General features: G+C 61.0%; 1 protein-coding gene across 2 annotated transcripts; it reads right to left on the reverse strand.

The window, feature by feature from the left end:
• Window positions 1–221: 221 nt before the first annotated feature.
• On the reverse strand, window positions 222–14,943 carry TMEM214 (transmembrane protein 214). 2 transcript variants are annotated; one of them, XM_080390240.1, is made up of 17 exons: window positions 14,644–14,928; window positions 14,061–14,266; window positions 11,715–11,865; window positions 11,000–11,134; window positions 8,859–8,941; window positions 7,968–8,073; window positions 6,758–6,839; window positions 5,243–5,344; window positions 4,979–5,120; window positions 4,490–4,581; window positions 4,315–4,363; window positions 3,565–3,678; window positions 3,106–3,223; window positions 2,538–2,634; window positions 2,113–2,281; window positions 1,280–1,431; window positions 526–801 (listed from the first exon to the last, which is right to left on the reverse strand). In XM_080390240.1, the coding sequence occupies exons 1-17, from the start codon at window positions 14,846–14,848 to the stop codon at window positions 675–677; spliced, it is 2,130 nt and encodes a 709-aa protein (XP_080246366.1). In that variant the 5' UTR covers window positions 14,849–14,928; the 3' UTR covers window positions 526–674. The 2 variants fall into 2 exon arrangements, with proteins under 2 accessions (XP_080246365.1, XP_080246366.1); XM_080390239.1 differs by lacking the exon at window positions 1,280–1,431 and having other exon boundaries at window positions 222–801; window positions 14,644–14,943.
• Window positions 14,944–18,794: the final 3,851 nt, after the last annotated feature.

Consider the following 18,794-nt stretch of genomic DNA (forward strand, 5'->3'; position numbering starts at 1 on the left):
CCACCACTGCTCAGCGCCAACCCCGGAACACGGAGCCCACTGCACAGGCAGCACAGCCCCGGCAGGTATGTGGGGCTGGAATTCTGGCATTTGGGGTGCTTCCCCACCACCAGAACGAACCCCCCTTGCCCCCCGACGCCCCCACCCCCACCCCCAGTTGTGCCAGGGTTCTGGACAGCCCCCCACTCCACAGACATCTCCAATAAGGAAGACAAAGAACGTGCACTCAAAAGGAGAAAAAAAAAAAGTAATCAGTCCAGTTCATCGACTTAGAACCCGTGGGAAGGAGTGGGGGACACGGGTGGGAGACCTCTGGGTGTCTGCACCTGATCCTCTGACACTTTGGGACAGATGCACTTGCAGGCAAAGCATAAGATCATTGACCCCATCCAGACCTAGAGAAGGGGGAGCAGGACAGGGAAAGCCAAAGCTAATTCACAAGGTGTGGAAAACCTGGATGTGTCTCCCCAGGGGAAAAAAAAAAACCCAATGCAAAACAAACCAAAAAACAACAAAACCCACCTCCCCCGTAAGCCCCAACCTAAGCCCAAAGTCCCTGTGTACATCTACATCTCCCTTGGCATTGCCATCCGCAAGTTGTGCTGGAGATACTCCTCGGTGGCTGGAACATCGGGAGATGACATGACCGTGCCCCCACTCCTCCAAAAAGCAGATCAGTGTCCTGAAATCATAGCCAGGGCCCAGTTTTTGATGGCTATGGTTGTGTTTTGCAGGTAAATCCAAGAAGAATAGGTAAAGCTTGTCAGATGTTCTCTCATGCAGTCCCATGATATTTCTCCACTGGAAAAGCGAGGGAAACAGGTTTCAGGCAGGGAACCTGCCAGCTGCAGGGCAGGCAAACCCACAGGCAGCAGCAGCAGCAACCCAGCCCCCGGCACTGGCAGCCCACGAGGGATTTGGGAGCTCCTCGAGCCAGCAGCTGGGACACAGCCATGTGAGAGCACGCACGCTACTCGTTCCCCTGTCCAGCTCTCATGCAGAGCTGGGGGTGGCTGCAGGTCCTGCAGCACAGTTACCTGCCCGCGCTGCTCCCATGGGGGATGCTCTCTGCAGGAACATGGCTCAGCCATGGTGCCATGTCCCAGCCCCTCTGCCAGAGCAGAATAAGGAGCCCCCTGCAACCAGGTCAGGGAGAGATTCTGCTGCTGCTGTACCGAGGGACAGACACCCGCCCCTGTAGCCACGGGGCAGCACCGGGCCTGGAGAGCATCCCGGAGGGAGCACTCGGAGCTCGAGAGCGGCAGGGATGGATGCTCACTTGCAGGAGTCCACACAGTGCTTCCAGACCCGCTCAAGCGCTACAGCCACACACTCCAGCAGCGGCAGCAGGCAGCTCCGCACCAGGAAGAGCAGCAGCTCTCTGATGCACTCGGCAAAGTGCAGCAGGGACTCAGGGACATGGGACTGGAGCTGCAGGGGCAGAGAGAGCAGGTGCAGGTTTAACAACGACCTCCTCGCCTCAGCAGGTGCCCAAGGTACGCACAGGTTCAGGCAGCCCAAGGAGCCTGGGGTAAGCCGTGAAGGAGGCTCTGTGCAAACCCGGCTGTGCCACAGTCAGCCAGGCATCCCTCCCCCATGGCCTGGCACGACCTAGACCTCCCCACGTTCACCGCTCGGCTCATGCACAACCCCTCTCCATCAAACAGCAGAGACAGGGCTGCAGGACCCATGCCGCTTGCTCTGTGGGATGCTAACATCAACCCTTTTCCACCAAACTACTGACTTCCAGGAAACTAGTGAGTTATCTTAAAGATAACTTTCCCTTTCAGACCCAATGCAGTCAACACCAGCAGCCTGAAGGCAGCTGGGGTGAGTGGTAGCTGTGGGGGGAAGAACAGCATCAGAGACCTGTGGTGATGGCTCCCCCTTCCCAGGCCTGCTAGCACCGGTGGGCTCGCAGCCGACAGCTGGTGCAGAAGCAGCAGCAGAGACATCGCCTTCCTCCTTTGGGCCTCTCCCCCCACCTCCTGCCCTCAGTGCTGCTGTCTGGCAGGAACCCCTGACATGGGGGTTTCAGTCTTTTGAGCTGCTGCAGGCTGCAGCCCCGCCGGCACTCCTCATCTCTCCCAGCAGCTGGGACATCCTTCTTACCCACTCAATGAAGCAGGGCAGGCTGTTGTGGACCCAGGACAGCAGGGATGAGCACTGCTCGGATGCGTACAGGGCCACCTCGCTGCTCTTCACCCAGAGCAGTTCCAGCTGCGGCTGCAGGACAGCTGCTGCCTGGGAGCTGTACAAGGGCAGGCTGCGCTCCAGCCACCTGTAACAGAACGAGCGCTGGCTGAGGGCAGCGCCAGCTGCCCCGGCACCACTGGCAGAGCCATGGGGGCACACAGGTACCGAGAGCTGCTGCCAGAAGCCAAGGGAAGAGGACAGCTCAAGAGCTGAGCTGAAAGCACTCCCAGGCAGAGCTGGGAAACCACTCCCCAACAAAGAGGGCTCCCAGTGGAGATCACTTTGGGCTGTATCAACACCTTCACGGCCACCCAGCCACACACAGTGCCAGTGCCACTGACCTGTATCCTTCAAGGCAGCAGTGGGAGACCTTCTGCCAGGCTTGCTGCAGGGCCGGCAGGACGCCAGAGGAATGAAGGAGGCGAGCAGAAGAGGAGGCTAGAAGTGACAAGAGCCATTCCCTGAGCAACCCTCCAGCTTGGTCTGCAGGAGCTGCATGCTCAGTCTGTCTCTGAGGCCACTCTCTGGGGATCTGCAGCTCGAACTGCCCTGCAAAACATCTTGGAAGATGCTCCAAGATGGGACAAAGAAGGGTAGAAACTCCCGAGCAGAGAGGAAAGCTGGGTTAGGGCAGCCCCAGGGGAAACCCTCCTGAGAGGCAACAGGCAGGGGGATCCATCTGCAGCCTGCTGAGGACATCTGGCCCACTGCAGCCCACGTACCCTCCAAGCACACCCCACACAAAGACAGATGGAGGGGGCCATGTGCTCAAGGGTGGTCAGTGGCACAGACTCAGGATGAAGGCAGGGGCACGGAGGGCCTTCTCTCAGGAGAACAGGAAAGTTATTGTTCCCCAGGGATGTTCCTCCACATCACACAGAGCCACGGACAGAGCTGCTGCTGCCTTACCCTGGAAGGAGCCATGTGTCCGGACATCATGCAGGAGGAAGCCAGCCGCAAAGACCAGGAGGATGAGCAGCAGCCGCGACCAGGGGAAGCCCTGGCCCTTCATCTTCTGCAGCAGCTCCTGGGTGCACAGGAACATGACACCCCATCACTGTGTGGCTCCTGAGGCTGGGGAGGTTCCTGCACAGCTGCACTGCCCTACAGCAGCACGCTGCCATGCTCGCAGGTGCTCTCATCACCCACCACCCCTGCCTTCCCAGTGGAAACCAGTGTCACCTGCCAAGCAGCTGGGAGAATGGACGAGGGCCAGCGCCATCTGTCCCTGGCGTGGCCAGCATATGTGCTGCTGTGAGGCTGCTGGCCTGGCGTGTGCCGGAGGCAGAAGAGGCTAACCACAGCCTCAGCAGAGAGCCAAAATCCAGCTGCTGGCTGACACTGGGCACCACTCGTGCCATCCCTCACCTTGCAGGCAGCATTGCAGGCAGCCACGTCCTGGTCACTGTTGGGCCCTCTCGCCACCAGCTCCTCGTTCGTTACTTTGAATGAGTGAACCGTTTCCTGCAGTGACTGACGCACCTTAGGAAAAGCAAGAGCTGTGTCACAGCTCTGAGCACCCCAAGCCAGCAGCACCATGCACCCACGCAACCCAGCACTGTAGGGGCTGCAGGAGGGAGCAGAGAGAAGATGGGCTGGGCAGAAACACCAGGGATCTGCAGAACAAATGAGGCTGTGGGGACACCTCCAAGGCTCCTGTGCCCAGACCAAGTGCCCCAGCTGATCCAGCCAGCCACTGCTCCAGTGCTGCAGGAGCTGCGCTGCTGCTCCACAGATGCTGAGCCGTAAGCCAGTGCAACCTCCCCACTCACCACAGCACCAGAACAGCAAGGCCTAACAGGGACTGAATATAGAATACCTAAGTCCTGACACAGCGTGTGGAGGTAAAGGGGCTCTTCTCCGCTCCATCAGTGAGCAAACAAATGCCCTGCCTGTGGGCAAGGTGTTGCCTGTTCCCAGGACAATGTGCTGGCTCTTGAGTCTGGCAGGCACCTGCCGCCACCAGTAGTCCCACTGAGCTGCCAACTCGGTGGAGCAGCGCTGGGTGGGCACACACATGTCCCCCTGGGATGCTGCTCGAGGGGACCTCCCGCAGCAGCACCAGTACATTGTCTCCCCATCTCACGTTAACTCCTCCTTCCCATGGCTTACTCCTACCTTCTTGCCGCTGCTGTCCCAGGACTCCAGCAGATGGTTCAGAAGCAAACTATTGGGGGAAGAGAACATGGAGCTCAGTCAGGAGCTCCAAGAAGCAATTTAACACACTCCTAAGCACTAGCAGATGGGTGCTGGCCCTGCTCAGAGCAGGGGGCAGGCAGCAGCACAAACTGACCTGGACTGAGAAAGGTGCTTGGTGTACAGCTGCCTCCAGACGCTGAAGCTCAGGGGATCCAGGCTGAGGCACTGGCTCATGGAGGTCAGGAGCTGGGAAGAGAACACAGCAGGTCATTACACCTGATCCTCACCCCCAGTGCAACATACACTGTGCCCCAGGCTGTATGCCAGCACAGCCTTGCTGCCTTCATCCCAGCCAGCTCCTGAGGCACCGAATAACTCACGGGTCTGGCACTCCCAGACCCTGGGTGCCAGCAGCAGGAGTCTTGTCCCATGATCCCTGTCCTTGCCTCATGACAGCACGTGTCCAGGGAGCTGGGCCAGTGGTCAACAGAGCCCCATGCCCACTGGCGTGGGTAGGGTAGGAAGGATGGGACCCACTTCGCTGTCCCTCCTCACACCAGGGCTGCCCCAAGCCACACGACGACATGCTGGGACCTGGGGGTCCCACAGGGCTGGCAGCTACTACCCCCAGCACAGGGCTCACCTCTTTTTTCATGCTGGGAGGGCAGCTCGGTGTAGCACGGGAGAGGAAGGAAGGGAAGTAGGTGTGCAGTGTTGTCTCCGGCTTCGCACCAAATGCCAGCACCTTCAGGCGAGGGTAGAGCCGGCGCAGCTGCTCCTGTAAGCTGAGGGGAGACGGCACCGGTGCTGTGGAGAGTGGCCAACGAGGCAACTGGGGCAACTGCCCCATGGCAGCCTCACACACAGCACAGCCCATGCTGGGATGTACTGGGGGATGCCAGCATACCTGGGCGGCAGCGAGTTGTTGGGCATGAAGGCGAAGTCCAGGAGGGGGAAGAAATCCTTGGGTCCGATCATACCGAAGCCTTTGGTCAGGTTTGGGTGCATCCTGTGCAGCAGAAACAAATCTTGTGAGCCACAGTAGACATGCTCACGGCCGACTGCAGCCTGCAACCCTCACCGAGGTGGTTTCCCTTCACAAAGACACACCACTCCAGTACACGTGTGTGGTTTCTAACCACCAGACTCATCTGTCTTCGCTGCTACCTGGAGACACCCTGCATGGTCAGCAGGCAGCTCCAAGGGCCGTATCCCACCCTGGCAGCAGCCGGCCAGGCAGAACAGATGCAGGCAGCTGCCTCCATTCCCCTGGGACAAGGCAGGTGGCCTCCAGGGGCCGAGAGGGGGCAGTCACCCCCTCCCTGGGCCATGGCAGCCAGGCAGCCTCCCACCCCCATTGAGCTCTCTGTGTCCCCATGCTCCTGCTATGGCCCCATTGCTGAAGTGCACAGAGGAAAAAACCGAGTGTTTGGTGAAAAAAACCCTGAATTAAAACCTCTCAGATCCTCTGGAAGGGCAGGGGATGCCCCTTGGTGCCCACCATGAAGCCATTCCTGACCTTTCCCATTGCCATGACAGCTACCTGCACTACTGGACCTTTTTCCACCCCAGGTGCTGGAGCCGGCGCAGTAACACCCAGCTCCCTCCCACCACACCAAGGTGGGAATGCCAGAGGGCAGCTGCCCTCACCATGCAAAGGTCAGCAGAGCTGCCTGCCCCAGCCCTCAACCAAACGCCACCTCCCTTCTCCCTGCAGGGAAAAGCTCATCTGCCTGTGATGGCAGATACTGCCAGCAGCTCTTGCTGCAGCCAGAAGCCCCAACACGCCTGTGCACCGCAGCAGCCAGTGGCAACATGGGCTCTGCTCCTCAGAGCACTATCCCTCGAGGCACGGGCACCAGCTGCACTCAGAGCAGGAGCTGCTCTCCCAGGCTCGTGGGGACAGGCGATGTGGCACACAGGCACCAGAGAAGCCCTTTCCTGACACAGGGCATATGCAGGGTCACACCAGCACAGCCTCAGCCCCACGCTGCAGCACCAGAGCAGCCCACCTTGCTGCCCCAGCCAGAGCCAGGGGGTGGCTGAGCCACTCGTCTGCTTCAGGGAGGTGACCTGGGCCAGCTGGGGAAGGGCTCTGCTCCCCCTGCATTTCTACACAGCCATTTGCAGAACCAGCAGCCATCGAGGCAGCAGATGCAGTCAGGAGGCTGCTGAATGCTGTTGGGACATTGACACTAGAGGCAGTCACCAAAGATCAGAGACAAACTAAGCAGCTTGGCCAGCCTGCTGTGGCAGTCTCGCCAGGGCATACACACCCACTCACCGCCACTCTCCCACACACAGTCAAGGTTTTTTCACCAGCACAACGCAGACACAAAGTCACACCACACCCAGCAGCCCGGGCAGGTGTTCATTCCTCTTAATGAATATCCACCTCACTTTCATTATCAAGGTAACTCACATCAGCAGACGGTCCAAGTAAGCAACGGCATAAGGAGAGAGAGACTTGATCCCGAGCACTGGGAGCATGACACCAAGCCACACTGTGGGGGAGAGAGGCAGTGATCAGATTGTGGAGCAGAAGGGCTCCTGCCGTGCCTCCACACGGCACCGAGCGCTCATCGGCTGCACCATGCACTCCTTCCATCAGCTTGCGAGTTCCTCAGATCTGCAAGCAGCAACTGAAAAGCAGAGGAACACTTGGGTGCCAGGACCGCAGCTATATTTAAACCCAGGACAAACCACCACCCCATTTCCCTACTCAAAACACTCAGCAAGCAACCAGACAGATCCCTCAGGGAGGGCTCCAGGGTGGCTGCATTGCTTCCACTGCTCTGCTTGCAGAGGAATGGCAGAGCAGCATGCTCCCTCTCTTTCCAGGCAGGATAGCTCCTCCTGGGATTGAGTTATTTCCTTGTCCCAGCCAGGAAAGATGCTCTCCAGGGACAAGATGCCATGAGGGCAGTTTCTATCCATGCAGAGGGGCCACTAAGGCTTGGTAGGAGATCTGAACTCACCCTTCTGTCAGCAATGTGCTTCTTGCAACATCTCCAGCTTCCCCCAAAATAATTAACCGCTTCATGCGCCTCTACGTTGCAGCCCTAAATGCTAAGTATTTGTGCCTCTATAAACACACTTCAGCACAAGTCACCCTGCCTCTGTGGTGCTGACTAGCCTTTAACATATACAGCTAAGGCAGGCAGGCATGTACAATGCATTAACAAGCAGCCAGCTCCAGCAAGCAGCATCACACGTGACACACCAGGCAGCAAACTCCGAGCTGGCCCTGCTGCAGCATGGGGGATACCACCGCTCCACTGCACTGTCACCTTAAGGGTCTTTTCCAACCTGAATGATTCTATCATTCTCCTCTCAAACGAGCATCTGACAGGCACAGTGTGCTCTCACCGTGAGGCACCCACAGCAGCTGCAGACACTCCAGATCCCAGGTGTGCCCCCAAGGTCTTGCAGACCCCTCCCCTCTCCAGCATTTCAGCAGCAGGATGGTGTGTTTTGAAGCAGACCCTACCCTACACCTTCACAGTAACACTGGCAGGACCGGAGATGTGCAGGCACTACCTGGGGCTGCCCCTGCTTCTGCTGTGGTCCCCAGGGGAGGGGGAGCCCCCTGAGGGAGGACTGGCACTCAACCCACTGCCCCCAGCTCTTACCTTTCAGGCCCTCATGAAGGTCCACGAATCCAGCCTGTCCCAGTGCCCAGAGGACCGTTAGGCATTTAATCGGCCTGTTCTGGTGAGACCGCAACACCTCCAAGTACTGGGGGCAAGACAAGACATGTCAGTCAAGAGCAGCCTCAGCCTGTCCTGCCCCAATGCCACTGCAAACGATCCTGGAATCCCACCGCTTTGCAGGACTGCCAGTGCTGCAGGACCACAGCAGCCCCGCTGGGCCCTGGGCTGCCCAGCCTGGCAGGGAGCAACCCCTGGAGCTGGGCAGAGCCCCTACCCCGCGGGAAGGATCCTCAGCACCAGACGAGGGTGGGAGCCATGCTGGCTGGGGGCAAGCGGAATCCCAACCCCAGCCCTGGGGAAGCAGAGCTGCCGGCACTGCACGGTGCTGGATGGCAGCTGAGCTGCATCCGCAACCATCACCCACTTGGCTGCTTGCTTTGAAGGAGTGGGACCTCAGAACTCCTCATTCCCGTCCCACGGCTGCCTGACCACCAAGTGCAGCCAAGGACAGACATGTCCCACTCCCTCCAAGAGCGGCAGAGCACAGAGCATGTGGCAGAGAGGGAGCATGAGCTTTGGACAAGGTCTTTCTAAAGAAAGGATGCCGTGGGGCACCAGTGCTTACATCAGTTCTGGCACATCTGGGGAGGAGGGGAGATGCTGGTGCCTCTGCATGGGCCATAAGCACAGGGAGGCACAAGGACTTCATGCATGGGACAACCCCAACAGATCCCAAGACTTCCAATTAACAGGAACGGATGCTCATCATCCGACCTCTCCAGGGGATCCTCGAGGTGGGAGCAGGAGCAGCACCACCAGGTTTACTGCATCTGCGCAGAAACCACCAGCAAGCCCAAGTACCTGGCTCACCTTGCCCAGATTCATGGTGGCGATTTTGGGCCTGTCCAGAACCACTGCCTGGATGCAGATCCTGTACCCGTGCAAAGACTCCCCTGAAACAGAGCACAGAAGGGGCCTTTGCAGTCACAAAAAGCCTTCTTCAAGCCTCTCTCCTCCCCTCTCCCTCACCAACCCTCAGAAGGTGGGGGAGGGGGGGTGATGATGACCCTCTCTGCACAGACCTGCCCTGCTCACCAGCTAACGAGCTCTGGACACAAGCCTCACCATGGTAGCATGGGTCCTGCTCCCTCTCTGGCAGTGCCCCCCACCTGCCCTCTCCCCAAACCCCCTACTACAGGGCTCCAGCCTGCAGCAGGACAGACCCCACAGACCCCTGGAAACTCATCGGCAGCTTCCTGGAGCCCACTCAGCCCAGTTCAGCCCCCCAAAGAACATGCAGGCAGGCACAGTAACCATCACCATTGCAGCCCCAAGTCTGGGAACTTCCAAGGGCTCGTGTCCCCCTTGTTCACATTTGAAAGAGACTGGGGATTCAAGGGACCCTCTGGTTCTTGGGCGCCATCCAGCAACTCCCTCCAGCTCTGCTGGCCCTCAGGCTGGGCCATGTGGCCACAGCAGGGGCTGGCTGCCCCCCAGGCTGGTCCTGCTCTGTGGCACAGTCCCACTGCAGCCATGATGCTCCCCTGGGTCACACGTGGCTTTCACACCTGATGCATCAGCTACACCACGGTCAAGCTGATGTGAGGCCAGTGGCAGAGGAGGCCAGCACAGCTGCTGTGCCCAGTGGAGCCCCTTGGTCCTCCCTATCACAGACCAACACCTCCTTTGACAACCAAGCATCTTCCCAAACTGCATACGAATGCAACCCCAAAGCAAAGCAGCACTCGACCATTTCCTAACAGCTATCCCCTTCCCATAACTGTAATCAATCAGGCAGGTTTTGTGATGGAAACAAACCACAGGTGGGGCCACTGGCCATTCAGCACAGCATATGGCAGAGCCAAGGGCTGGGGACAGAATCACAGTGATTGGGGTTAGAAGGGACCCCCTGGAGCCCACCCAGCTCACACCACCCAGCCCACCCCCTGCTCAAGCAGGCTCTCCTACAGCAGCTGCGCAGGATCACGTCCGGGTGGGCTCTGGACGTCCCCAGAGAAGGAGACTGCACAGCCTCTCTGGGCAGCCTGTCCCCGTGCTCCGGCACCCTCAAGGGAAAGAAGTTTTTCCTGCTCTCCCCACGGAGCTCCCTGTGCTGCAGTTTGTGCCCGTTGCCCCTTGTCCTGTCGCTGGGCACCGCTGACAAGAGCCCGGCCCCGGCCCCCTGACACTGGCCCTTAAGGTACCTGTGTGCATCGCTCAGGTCCCCTCTCAGCCTTCTCCTGCCCAGGCTGAACAGCCCCAGCTCCCACGGCCTTTCCTCACCAGGGAGATGCTCCAGCCCCTCATCAGCTTGGTCACCTCCGCTGGCCCCTCTCCAGCAGCTCCCAGTCTCTCTGGAACTGGGGAGCCCAGCACTGGACCCAGAGCTCCAGATGGGCCCCACCAGGGCAGAGCAGAGGGGGAGGACCACCTCCCTCAACCTGCAGGCCACGTTCCTCCCAATGCACCCCAGAATGCCACTGGCACATGGGCAACTTGGCAACTAAAGGGTGATCCCTCGCTTTGCAGGAAATGCCCTTACTGCAGCACAGCACAGAAACAAACCAGCTTTTACCCAATTACATAAGGCCAAAAGGCCCCGTTTTAAAAGCTATGGCAACACATGCCACAATGCAAAAGCCCTCAGAAAGATGCTTTCCATTCACACACTCTCCAGTCTGCAATTCTTCCCCAGAGCACCATGCCAGGCTCGTATCTTGCCCCCTGCTACGTCTTCTCCAGCTCCTCCAGCCCAAAGCCCCACAGCTTCAGCAGCATTTTGCATCACACTGATGAGCTGTGCAGGCAGGAGCAGCTCCTCACCGCACACCTGATGCACAGAAAGAGTTTCCCACCTCCCCTTCTCCATGGAGGAATTCAGATGAGCTCTTAAAACAGGCAATGAGAAGCAGCAGCGTTCCCATAGCCAGAAAACCTCATCGCCAGTCTGCCACACTAATAGAGCACAATGGATGTGTCAGCACCCCAGACCTGCACCAACTGTGCCTTACCTGGGGTTTTGTCCAGCTCCTGCAGCATGCTGTAAATACAGTGGTCAAAGAAGAGCTCCAGCACGCCGGACGACCGTCCCAGCAGGGATCTGATGATGTTCTTCAGCTCCTTGCTCACAAGACAGTACGGATAGTCTGGAGCCAACACAAGGGTAGGAAGAGTTTAGTGAATGTCAGTTTGCGAGACTTTTAGCTGTGGCTGCACAGAGAAGCTGGCCTGGCAGGCAAGGTGGTCACAGAGAAGCGCCTTGTCCTCATATGCCACATACTCAACAAGTGACTTCTTTCTCATTCTATATTAGATGCATCTAACTCTAGCAATAAAGGATTGCTTTCTGTCAGATGTTGGTACTGCAGGATATACACGAGTTTTGAGAAGATAATCTGCTCTTTTACCCATGCCACCCCGGCACCAAGTGCTCAAAGCAAGCATAGACCAACAGATCATGCAAAAAAAGGGAAATCCAGCCAGAATATCCCTTTTAAAGATGAGTGCAGATACCTGCGAGCAGATTCCAGAATTCCACAACAGCAGGTACAGGTCACGGCTTCTTATGGAGAAGGGGTGACTGGGGAAAATCTTTAATTTGCCAACTGTATATACGATTTCATTGTCTTTGTAGTCAAGAAAAGTCACTTCCGGTGATATCACAGAATAAAGCAAATATTCCCTGTTTTATTACCAAGTTGCCTTGACAGGTTAAACGCCACTGACCGTGGGGGTGCTGGCTGAGCGTGGGGTCACTCCTGGGTGCCTGCAGCTTGTAGTTGAGATAGCCAGCCAAGTCCTTCACCCAGACGGAGGGGTTCTCGGGGAACACGCTTTGACTTTTATCCAGCTCCTTCTGCAGATCCACCAAGTCAAGCTGAAGCAACAGACAAGACAAGTTCAACCCAGGACATACAGAACTGGTCAAAAAGCATGAGAAGAAGAAAGTTAACTTTGGCACCTAAGGAACTGCTGGGCACGGATGAACACACCCCCCACCTTCATTCTGAGAACACCGCCCTTCCCGCATGGAAATCCCCAGCTGCTTGGTGCTGCTATGCAGCAAGCCCCAAAAATCCACCACTTGTTAATGCAAACGGGTGCGCTGGCCTGGAAACAGCATTCAATTTTGTACTGAAAACACATTTTCTTCAGAAAAGCAAAGATTGCTGCTGAGGAATAACAAAACCCATGTGGGGAATGTGGCAGGCACCCAGTGTCAAAGGGGCTGCACAAGGCTCCACAGCCAACAGAAACATCAGAAGGATGCAGGGATGAGCCCTTCTCCCTCCTTGGGGCCACCCCTGGGCACACTGAGGGGTTTTCCTTGCTCCACACCGCTCCACAGCACAGCAGCCGGGGCTCTGCTGCAAGCGTCACCTGGGACCAGCCAGCTCTGTGTAAACCACCGAGGAGCACACGGTGCTCAGAGTCTCTCACTCAGCAGGAGACAGCTCAAGGCTGCAGCTCAGTGAGGATCAGCCCAGTGTTACCCCAGCTGTGGATGGTCTGTGTGGGCACTGACTGGCAACTCTGCACTCAGAGTCCTCAAAGGAGACAACAGCCAAGATCATCCAGACCCACCTGAGTAACAACCAACAACTGACAGACCAGGAACACAGACAGCAGCTCACATCCCCGCACCTTTCTCTTCCTGTGACATCTGTCACGAAACATGCTTTTTGCCTGCTTTTAAACTCAGATTATCTACAAGCTCTCGGGAACAGATACCTTGCCTTCACTTAGAGTTTAGGAGATGCAGCAAGACTTAGATAGCTGTTTGAAGTTTTGCAGTCTAACATTTCTGTACACAGTGGATTTCAGCCACAGTACGTTATTAAATTTGAAATGGGCATCTTTTGTTGCACACTTATTTCAGCAACCATTCTGGAAGAATGGTTGCTGAGGAGTAAGAGGAAGAGAGGAATGAGGAAAAGAAAGCTGCTGCTACACCAAAAAAGTAACTGACACTGTCAGCGAAGCTGACAGAGCAGCAGTCACACAACTACATTTGTCACTGCTGAGCTGTGCAGAGCGGTTACAGAGCAACCACGCTGCTGCTCCCCCTGAGGAATGTCTGCTGTGACACACTCAGAAATAACACAAGTTAATTCCACTCCAAGCTGTCTCTACAACCAAAAGCTGGATGCAAAGAACAACTTGTATGCAGCAGAGTGAAGGAAACCCCTGACCCCTGCAGCCAGGGTGATCAGAGGTGCTCAGGGCACAAGCAAGGGGCAATGCTTGGGTGAAAGCACAGAGCTGAGGAAGCGACCGCTGCGGGACAGCCCAGCCAGGCAGCTGCTTTTCCCGACACTGTCTCAACAGAATTAATTTGGGTTTTCTTTCTAAAACCCATCCCTGCTCAGACATCACAAGAACAGGCAGGACAAAGTCAAACGAGTTCTGCAGATCCACCGGTAACACAGGGAGCATGACCTGCAGAAATAGCTCCCTGGGACTGCAGTTGGTGGGACAGGGAGGAGGCTTCACCAACGAGACTTTCCCAGGATTCCTCCCAGACAGCAGACAGGGAGTGGGTGAAAAAGAAACCAGAAATTCCCTTCTGGCCAGCTTCTGCCATTCTGTCTCCTGCCTAGAGCCAAAGCACAATTCCAAGCACCAGACAGATCTCCCAGGCCAGCCTAGCACTTGCCAAAGCACCGCACACCATCCACTTTGCTTCCACAGCAAGTGAGACCACCCTGGCCAAAGCCAGCAGCAGGTGGGAGCGCTCGTCCCTGCACAGGGGTGAGGATGCATCCTGCCACAAGCTGGGGGTCTGTGGGCACTGAGGGGCTGGGGCACCGGAGCCAGCCTCCCTCCCCGAGGCATAATGCACCTGTGTGGTAGGGCTGAAACCGAAACAGGGCACCGTGCTCTTTGTGCTGCTTGCTTCGACTGGATTTAACGGCGCCCTGAGCACCCAGGCTCTCGTTGCTGAAGCGACTGGGAGCGGAGGCTGCCGGAGTGAGTGTTGGGCAGCCTCAGTGAGCAACAGCACACGGAGCTCCGGCTCTGCAGTCGGCAGTCAGGGCACCCATGTGGCACACCCTGGCCAGGCACACTCACAGCTCTAAGGGCTTCCTCCAGCGAGCGGCATTTCCCTGGTTTGGCACTGGTATTGGTCGCTGACGGCTTCTTCGTGCTCTTCCCTGCATGCTGCCTCCGGTGTGGCTGCTCGGGCGCCGACGCAGGGGGGACCTGCTCCTTGTTCTGCTTCTTCAGTGCCCGCTCGAAGCCCAGCTCGAAGATGGTGTCAGAGGTAGCGATGGGAGCTGGAACCCAGAAAAGGGGAGTAGGTAGCAGGGGCCTGTGGGGAGCACTGGCCCGTGGGGCAGAGGGGTGGGTCCCAGCCCCAGGGGCACAGCGGGCCCGAGCCCCAGCGTGGGCAGGGGGGTCGGGCCCCCCGCGGCTGGCAGCAGCCTGGGCCCCATGGAGAGGCTCGCCTGCAGGCCGGACACTGCTGGCCGCTCCGGCCCACGCAGCCCCACGTCGCGCATGGAGCCGACCGGCTCTCCCCACGCGAGACACCCAGCCCCAGGCAGCGCCCCCCGCCCGGACCCGCGGGCCCCCGGCGCAGGCGCCCACGCAGCCCGCTCCGAGGCGTGCGGCGGTGACACCCCACGCGGGCCCGCGACCGCGCCGCACTCACCGGCCAAAGGCAGCGCGCGGACGGCGTTGGCCTCGCCCAGGGCACGGCGGCTGCCGGAGCCCCCCGCCGGCCGCCGGCCCTTCCGCACCACCTCCCAGCGCCCGCCGCCCGCGGCCGGGCCCGCCGCCGCCATCGTGCCGAGCCGGGGCAGCGGGGCGGAGGGGGAAAGGGGCAGGGGGGAGGCGGGGCAGGCGGGGCCGCTCATTGGCTGCGGCCGCGAACACGGGGCCCGCGCGGCGGGTGCCACGTCTCCGCCCCACCCCACCGCGTCGCGGGACGCCGTGAGCGCTCAGGCCCCGCCCCCAGGGTGGTGGGGCCCCGCCCCGCTAGCAGGCCTCTGCTGCCCGACCGGCGCGCCCCGCCCCGTAACTTCCCCCTTTCGCCGAGCCACCAGTCGCGGGCTCCGCCGCCCTCCTGGCCCCGGGAATGGCACGGCCCAGGAGCGCGTGGTGCGAGGCGGAGGGAAGGGCGGGACCTGCGGGGCGGGAACACTCCAACTGCGTCCGGCTGGCCAAGCCCATCGAGGCGGGGCGTCGTGGGAGGCGGTGCGGTCGGGGCGTGGGCGTGCCCATGCAGATAAGGCGCCGCGCGGGCTGCTGGGGGCCCGTCCCCGGTCGGGGCCGGCGGCGGCCACGAGCGTCCGCGGCGGCGTGCGGGCGCGTGGCGTCGGGCATGCGCGGGGCGCGTGTCGTGTCGTGTTCCGCGCGCGTGTTCGGCGGTGGCCGCGTTGTGGGTGCGCGTGCGTTGTTGTGCGGCGTTGTGTTGCGGGGCGGGTGTTCATACTTACCTGGCAGGGGAGACACCATGATCAGGCAGGTGGTTTTCCCAGGGCGAGGCTCATCCCCTGCACTCCGGGTGTGCTGACCCCTGCGATTTCCCCAAATGCGGGAAACTCGACTGCATAATTTGTGGTAGTGGGGGACTGCGTTCGCGCTCTCCCCTGGCTCGCACGGTTAACAACAGATATATTCAGTCAGTAGTTTCTCGGTAGTGCTGCAACGGCTTTGGTACGGTTTATCTTCAGTACCTGACCTGGTCTCGGTGGAGACGTTTCGCGCGGGCCAGATCCCGCCCCGCCAGCGGCCCCCTTCCCCGGGAGTCGCCTCGCGCGCACCGGGTCGGGTTCGCTCCACCCGGCTCTGCATTATCCGTCCGCGGGGCCCTGAGGCGCCGCGGGAGCCGGTGCAGGATTTTCCTTTGACGAAACGTGCGAAGGGCTGCAATGGCGGACGAGAAGGGCTTTAAACCCCGCAGGATGTTCAGCCGTCAGCCCCTGCAAACGGCCACCCACGGCCCCGGGGGAGGTGCCGACGCCATCGCCCCGCTGCCCATCACCAGGTCAGCTCGCTGGGAAGCGGACGAGCGCGCACGGAAAGTGGCTTCAGCCGCGTGAACTGTCCTCGGGCAACTCGAGACCCTCCCCCGAGCAATGCCGCCTCCTCACAGAGGGCGCCCCCCCGAGAGCACGCGACGGGGTAGGAAGACGAGCGCTGTGCAGTTAAACGGAGCCCAGGCGCGCACGAACGGCGATTTAAATGACGATCGCGTGACCGGGGCCGGGCCACGGTCGCTTGGCGCGTGCCAAGTTTCTCCTCTGCTGGCAGCGCCGGGGCTGTGCGCAGGTAACGACCACCCCAAAGCGTGCTTGCAACAGCGCTGGAGTCGCGGGCTGTTTCATCTGTTGTTAACCGTGCGAGCCAGGGGAGAGCGCGAACGCAGTCCCCCACTACCACAAATTATGCAGTCGAGTTTCCCGCATTTGGGGAAATCGCAGGGGTCAGCACACCCGGAGTGCAGGGGATGAGCCTCGCCCTGGGAAAACCACCTGCCTGATCATGGTGTCTCCCCTGCCAGGTAAGTATGAACACCCGCCCCGCAACACAACGCCGCACAACAACGCACGCGCACCCACAACGCGGCCACCGCCGAACACGCGCGCGGAACACGACACGACACGCGCCCCGCGCATGCCCGACGCCACGCGCCCGCACGCCGCCGCGGACGCCCGTGGCCGCCGCCGGCCCCGACCGGGGACGGGCCCCCAGCAGCCCGCGCGGCGCCTCATCTGCATGGGCACGCCCACGCCCCGACCGCACCGCCCCGCCTCGCTCCGCCCCGGCCGCGGGAGGACGCTCCTGCCGGGGCCGGGGCCGGGGCCGGGCCGCGGGGCACCGCCGCCGGTAACGTCCGGTCCCACCGTCCGCCGCGGGCGCCTCCGCCGGGCCGGCTCCAGCCGCCGCCGCCTCTCGCCACAGACACCCCCCGCCCCCTTCCCGCGGCCCCTGGGACACCGGCACCTCCCGGTGCTGCGTGGAGCCGGAGCCGCAGTGGAGCCAGCGGCGGGAGGGGACCTGTGGGACAGCGCCAGGACCGTGGGGGCGCCCGGGGGTGCTCGAGGGGTGCCCGAGGGGGCCGGGGGTGTCTCGGGGACACGGGCTGTGCTCCGCAGCCGGCTGAGCCCGCAGAGGGGAAGGTGGGAGCTGCAGCCTCTGCACCCCACCGGGCGGTACTGGCTCGTGCTGGGCTCTGCTACGGCTCCACACAACGGCACCTACACGGTCTGTGGTGACAGCACATGCAGCCCAGGGACCCCAGTGCCAGGACCGTGGGGTCTGGGCAATGACAGCGGCACGGCAAGAGCAGGTGCCCGTGGAGGGGTGGCTCATGAGCACGTGGTGCCCTGAAAGCCTCTGTGCCCTCCAAGGTGAAGGCAAGGGGCCGGTCAGCACCCGCAGTCACAGTGCCCCACACCCGCCAGCTCCAGCACCCCGTGCACCCTCGTGCTCCCTCGGCAAATGAAAACCCACCCCTGCGCCCTCCTCCCAGTGTCTGGGTGCTGCTGGTTGTGCTCCTAAACCTTGTCCTGCCACGGGAACTGCTGGGGCTCTCGGGTTTTATCCCGGCTGCCTCTGGATCAAAACCGTCCCTGCTTGTGCTTCACACACCCACCGGCCGGTTACATGTCACCAAACAACATGGCAAATGCCCCACGCGTGCTACTTCCCCCACCTGCACAAGCCATCCCCCTGCATGGAGCACTGGCTGGGGCAGGAGCTGCCGCCAAGGCCCTGCCATGGTGGGGGTGCTGCTGGTGCTGCCGGTCCAGCTTCACAGACACAGTGACACGAATTTTGGTGCCCACAGACCGGAGCCGCTGCTCGTGGGCTGGGGCCAGTCGGACAACAGAGCCCAGCCCAAGGACAGAAGCGGCTGCACGTAACATTTGAGGTGAACATCAGATACTGCTTGAGGCACAGGGAGAAAATTTTGGGGCCGGTGGGAGCGGCCCCCAGGTGTGGGGGGTGGATGAGGAACCGCTTAGGACAGCACTGGGCACAGCTGGGCATATTGACAGCGGTGGCGGTGCACGAGAGGGCTCAGCTGACGCTGCCTTGAAGCCGACGGGTATGCGAGAGGCTGGAACGAGGCCCGGGCAGCACGAGTGGAGGCCAGAGGAGCGGCGCCGCCTGCCCCGGGGCTGGCGGAAAGAGAGGGGCAGGCAGCAGGGCTGGGACTGACGGCTGCGAAGGCTCATACAGCCCAGCGGCCGGGATGGGCGATGGGGTGGGGGGCCCAGCGCTGGAAGCCCCCGTGCTCCCAGGGCACCTGCGACCCTTCCGCCGGCTGCCCGGCCCTCGGAGGCTCTGGCCGGCCGAGCCCCGCGCAGCACCGGGCGGTGCCGGTGCCGGTGTCCCAGGGGCCGCGGGAAGGGGGCGGGGGGTGTCTGTGGCGAGAGGCGGCGGCGGCTGGAGCCGGCCCGGCGGAGGCGCCCGCGGCGGACGGTGGGACCGGACGTTACCGGCGGCGGTGCCCCGCGGCCCGGCCCCGGCCCCGGCCCCGGCCCCGGCAGGAGCGTCCTCCCGCGGCCGGGGCGGAGCGAGGCGGGGCGGTGCGGTCGGGGCGTGGGCGTGCCCATGCAGATGAGGCGCCGCGCGGGCTGCTGGGGGCCCGTCCCCGGTCGGGGCCGGCGGCGGCCACGGGCGTCCGCGGCGGCGTGCGGGCGCGTGGCGTCGGGCATGCGCGGGGCGCGTGTCGTGTCGTGTTCCGCGCGCGTGTTCGGCGGTGGCCGCGTTGTGGGTGCGCGTGCGTTGTTGTGCGGCGTTGTGTTGCGGGGCGGGTGTTCATACTTACCTGGCAGGGGAGACACCATG

Source organism: Falco punctatus (genome assembly GCF_963210335.1).
Source record: "Falco punctatus genome assembly, chromosome: 5".
Taxonomy (NCBI): domain Eukaryota; kingdom Metazoa; phylum Chordata; class Aves; order Falconiformes; family Falconidae; genus Falco; species Falco punctatus.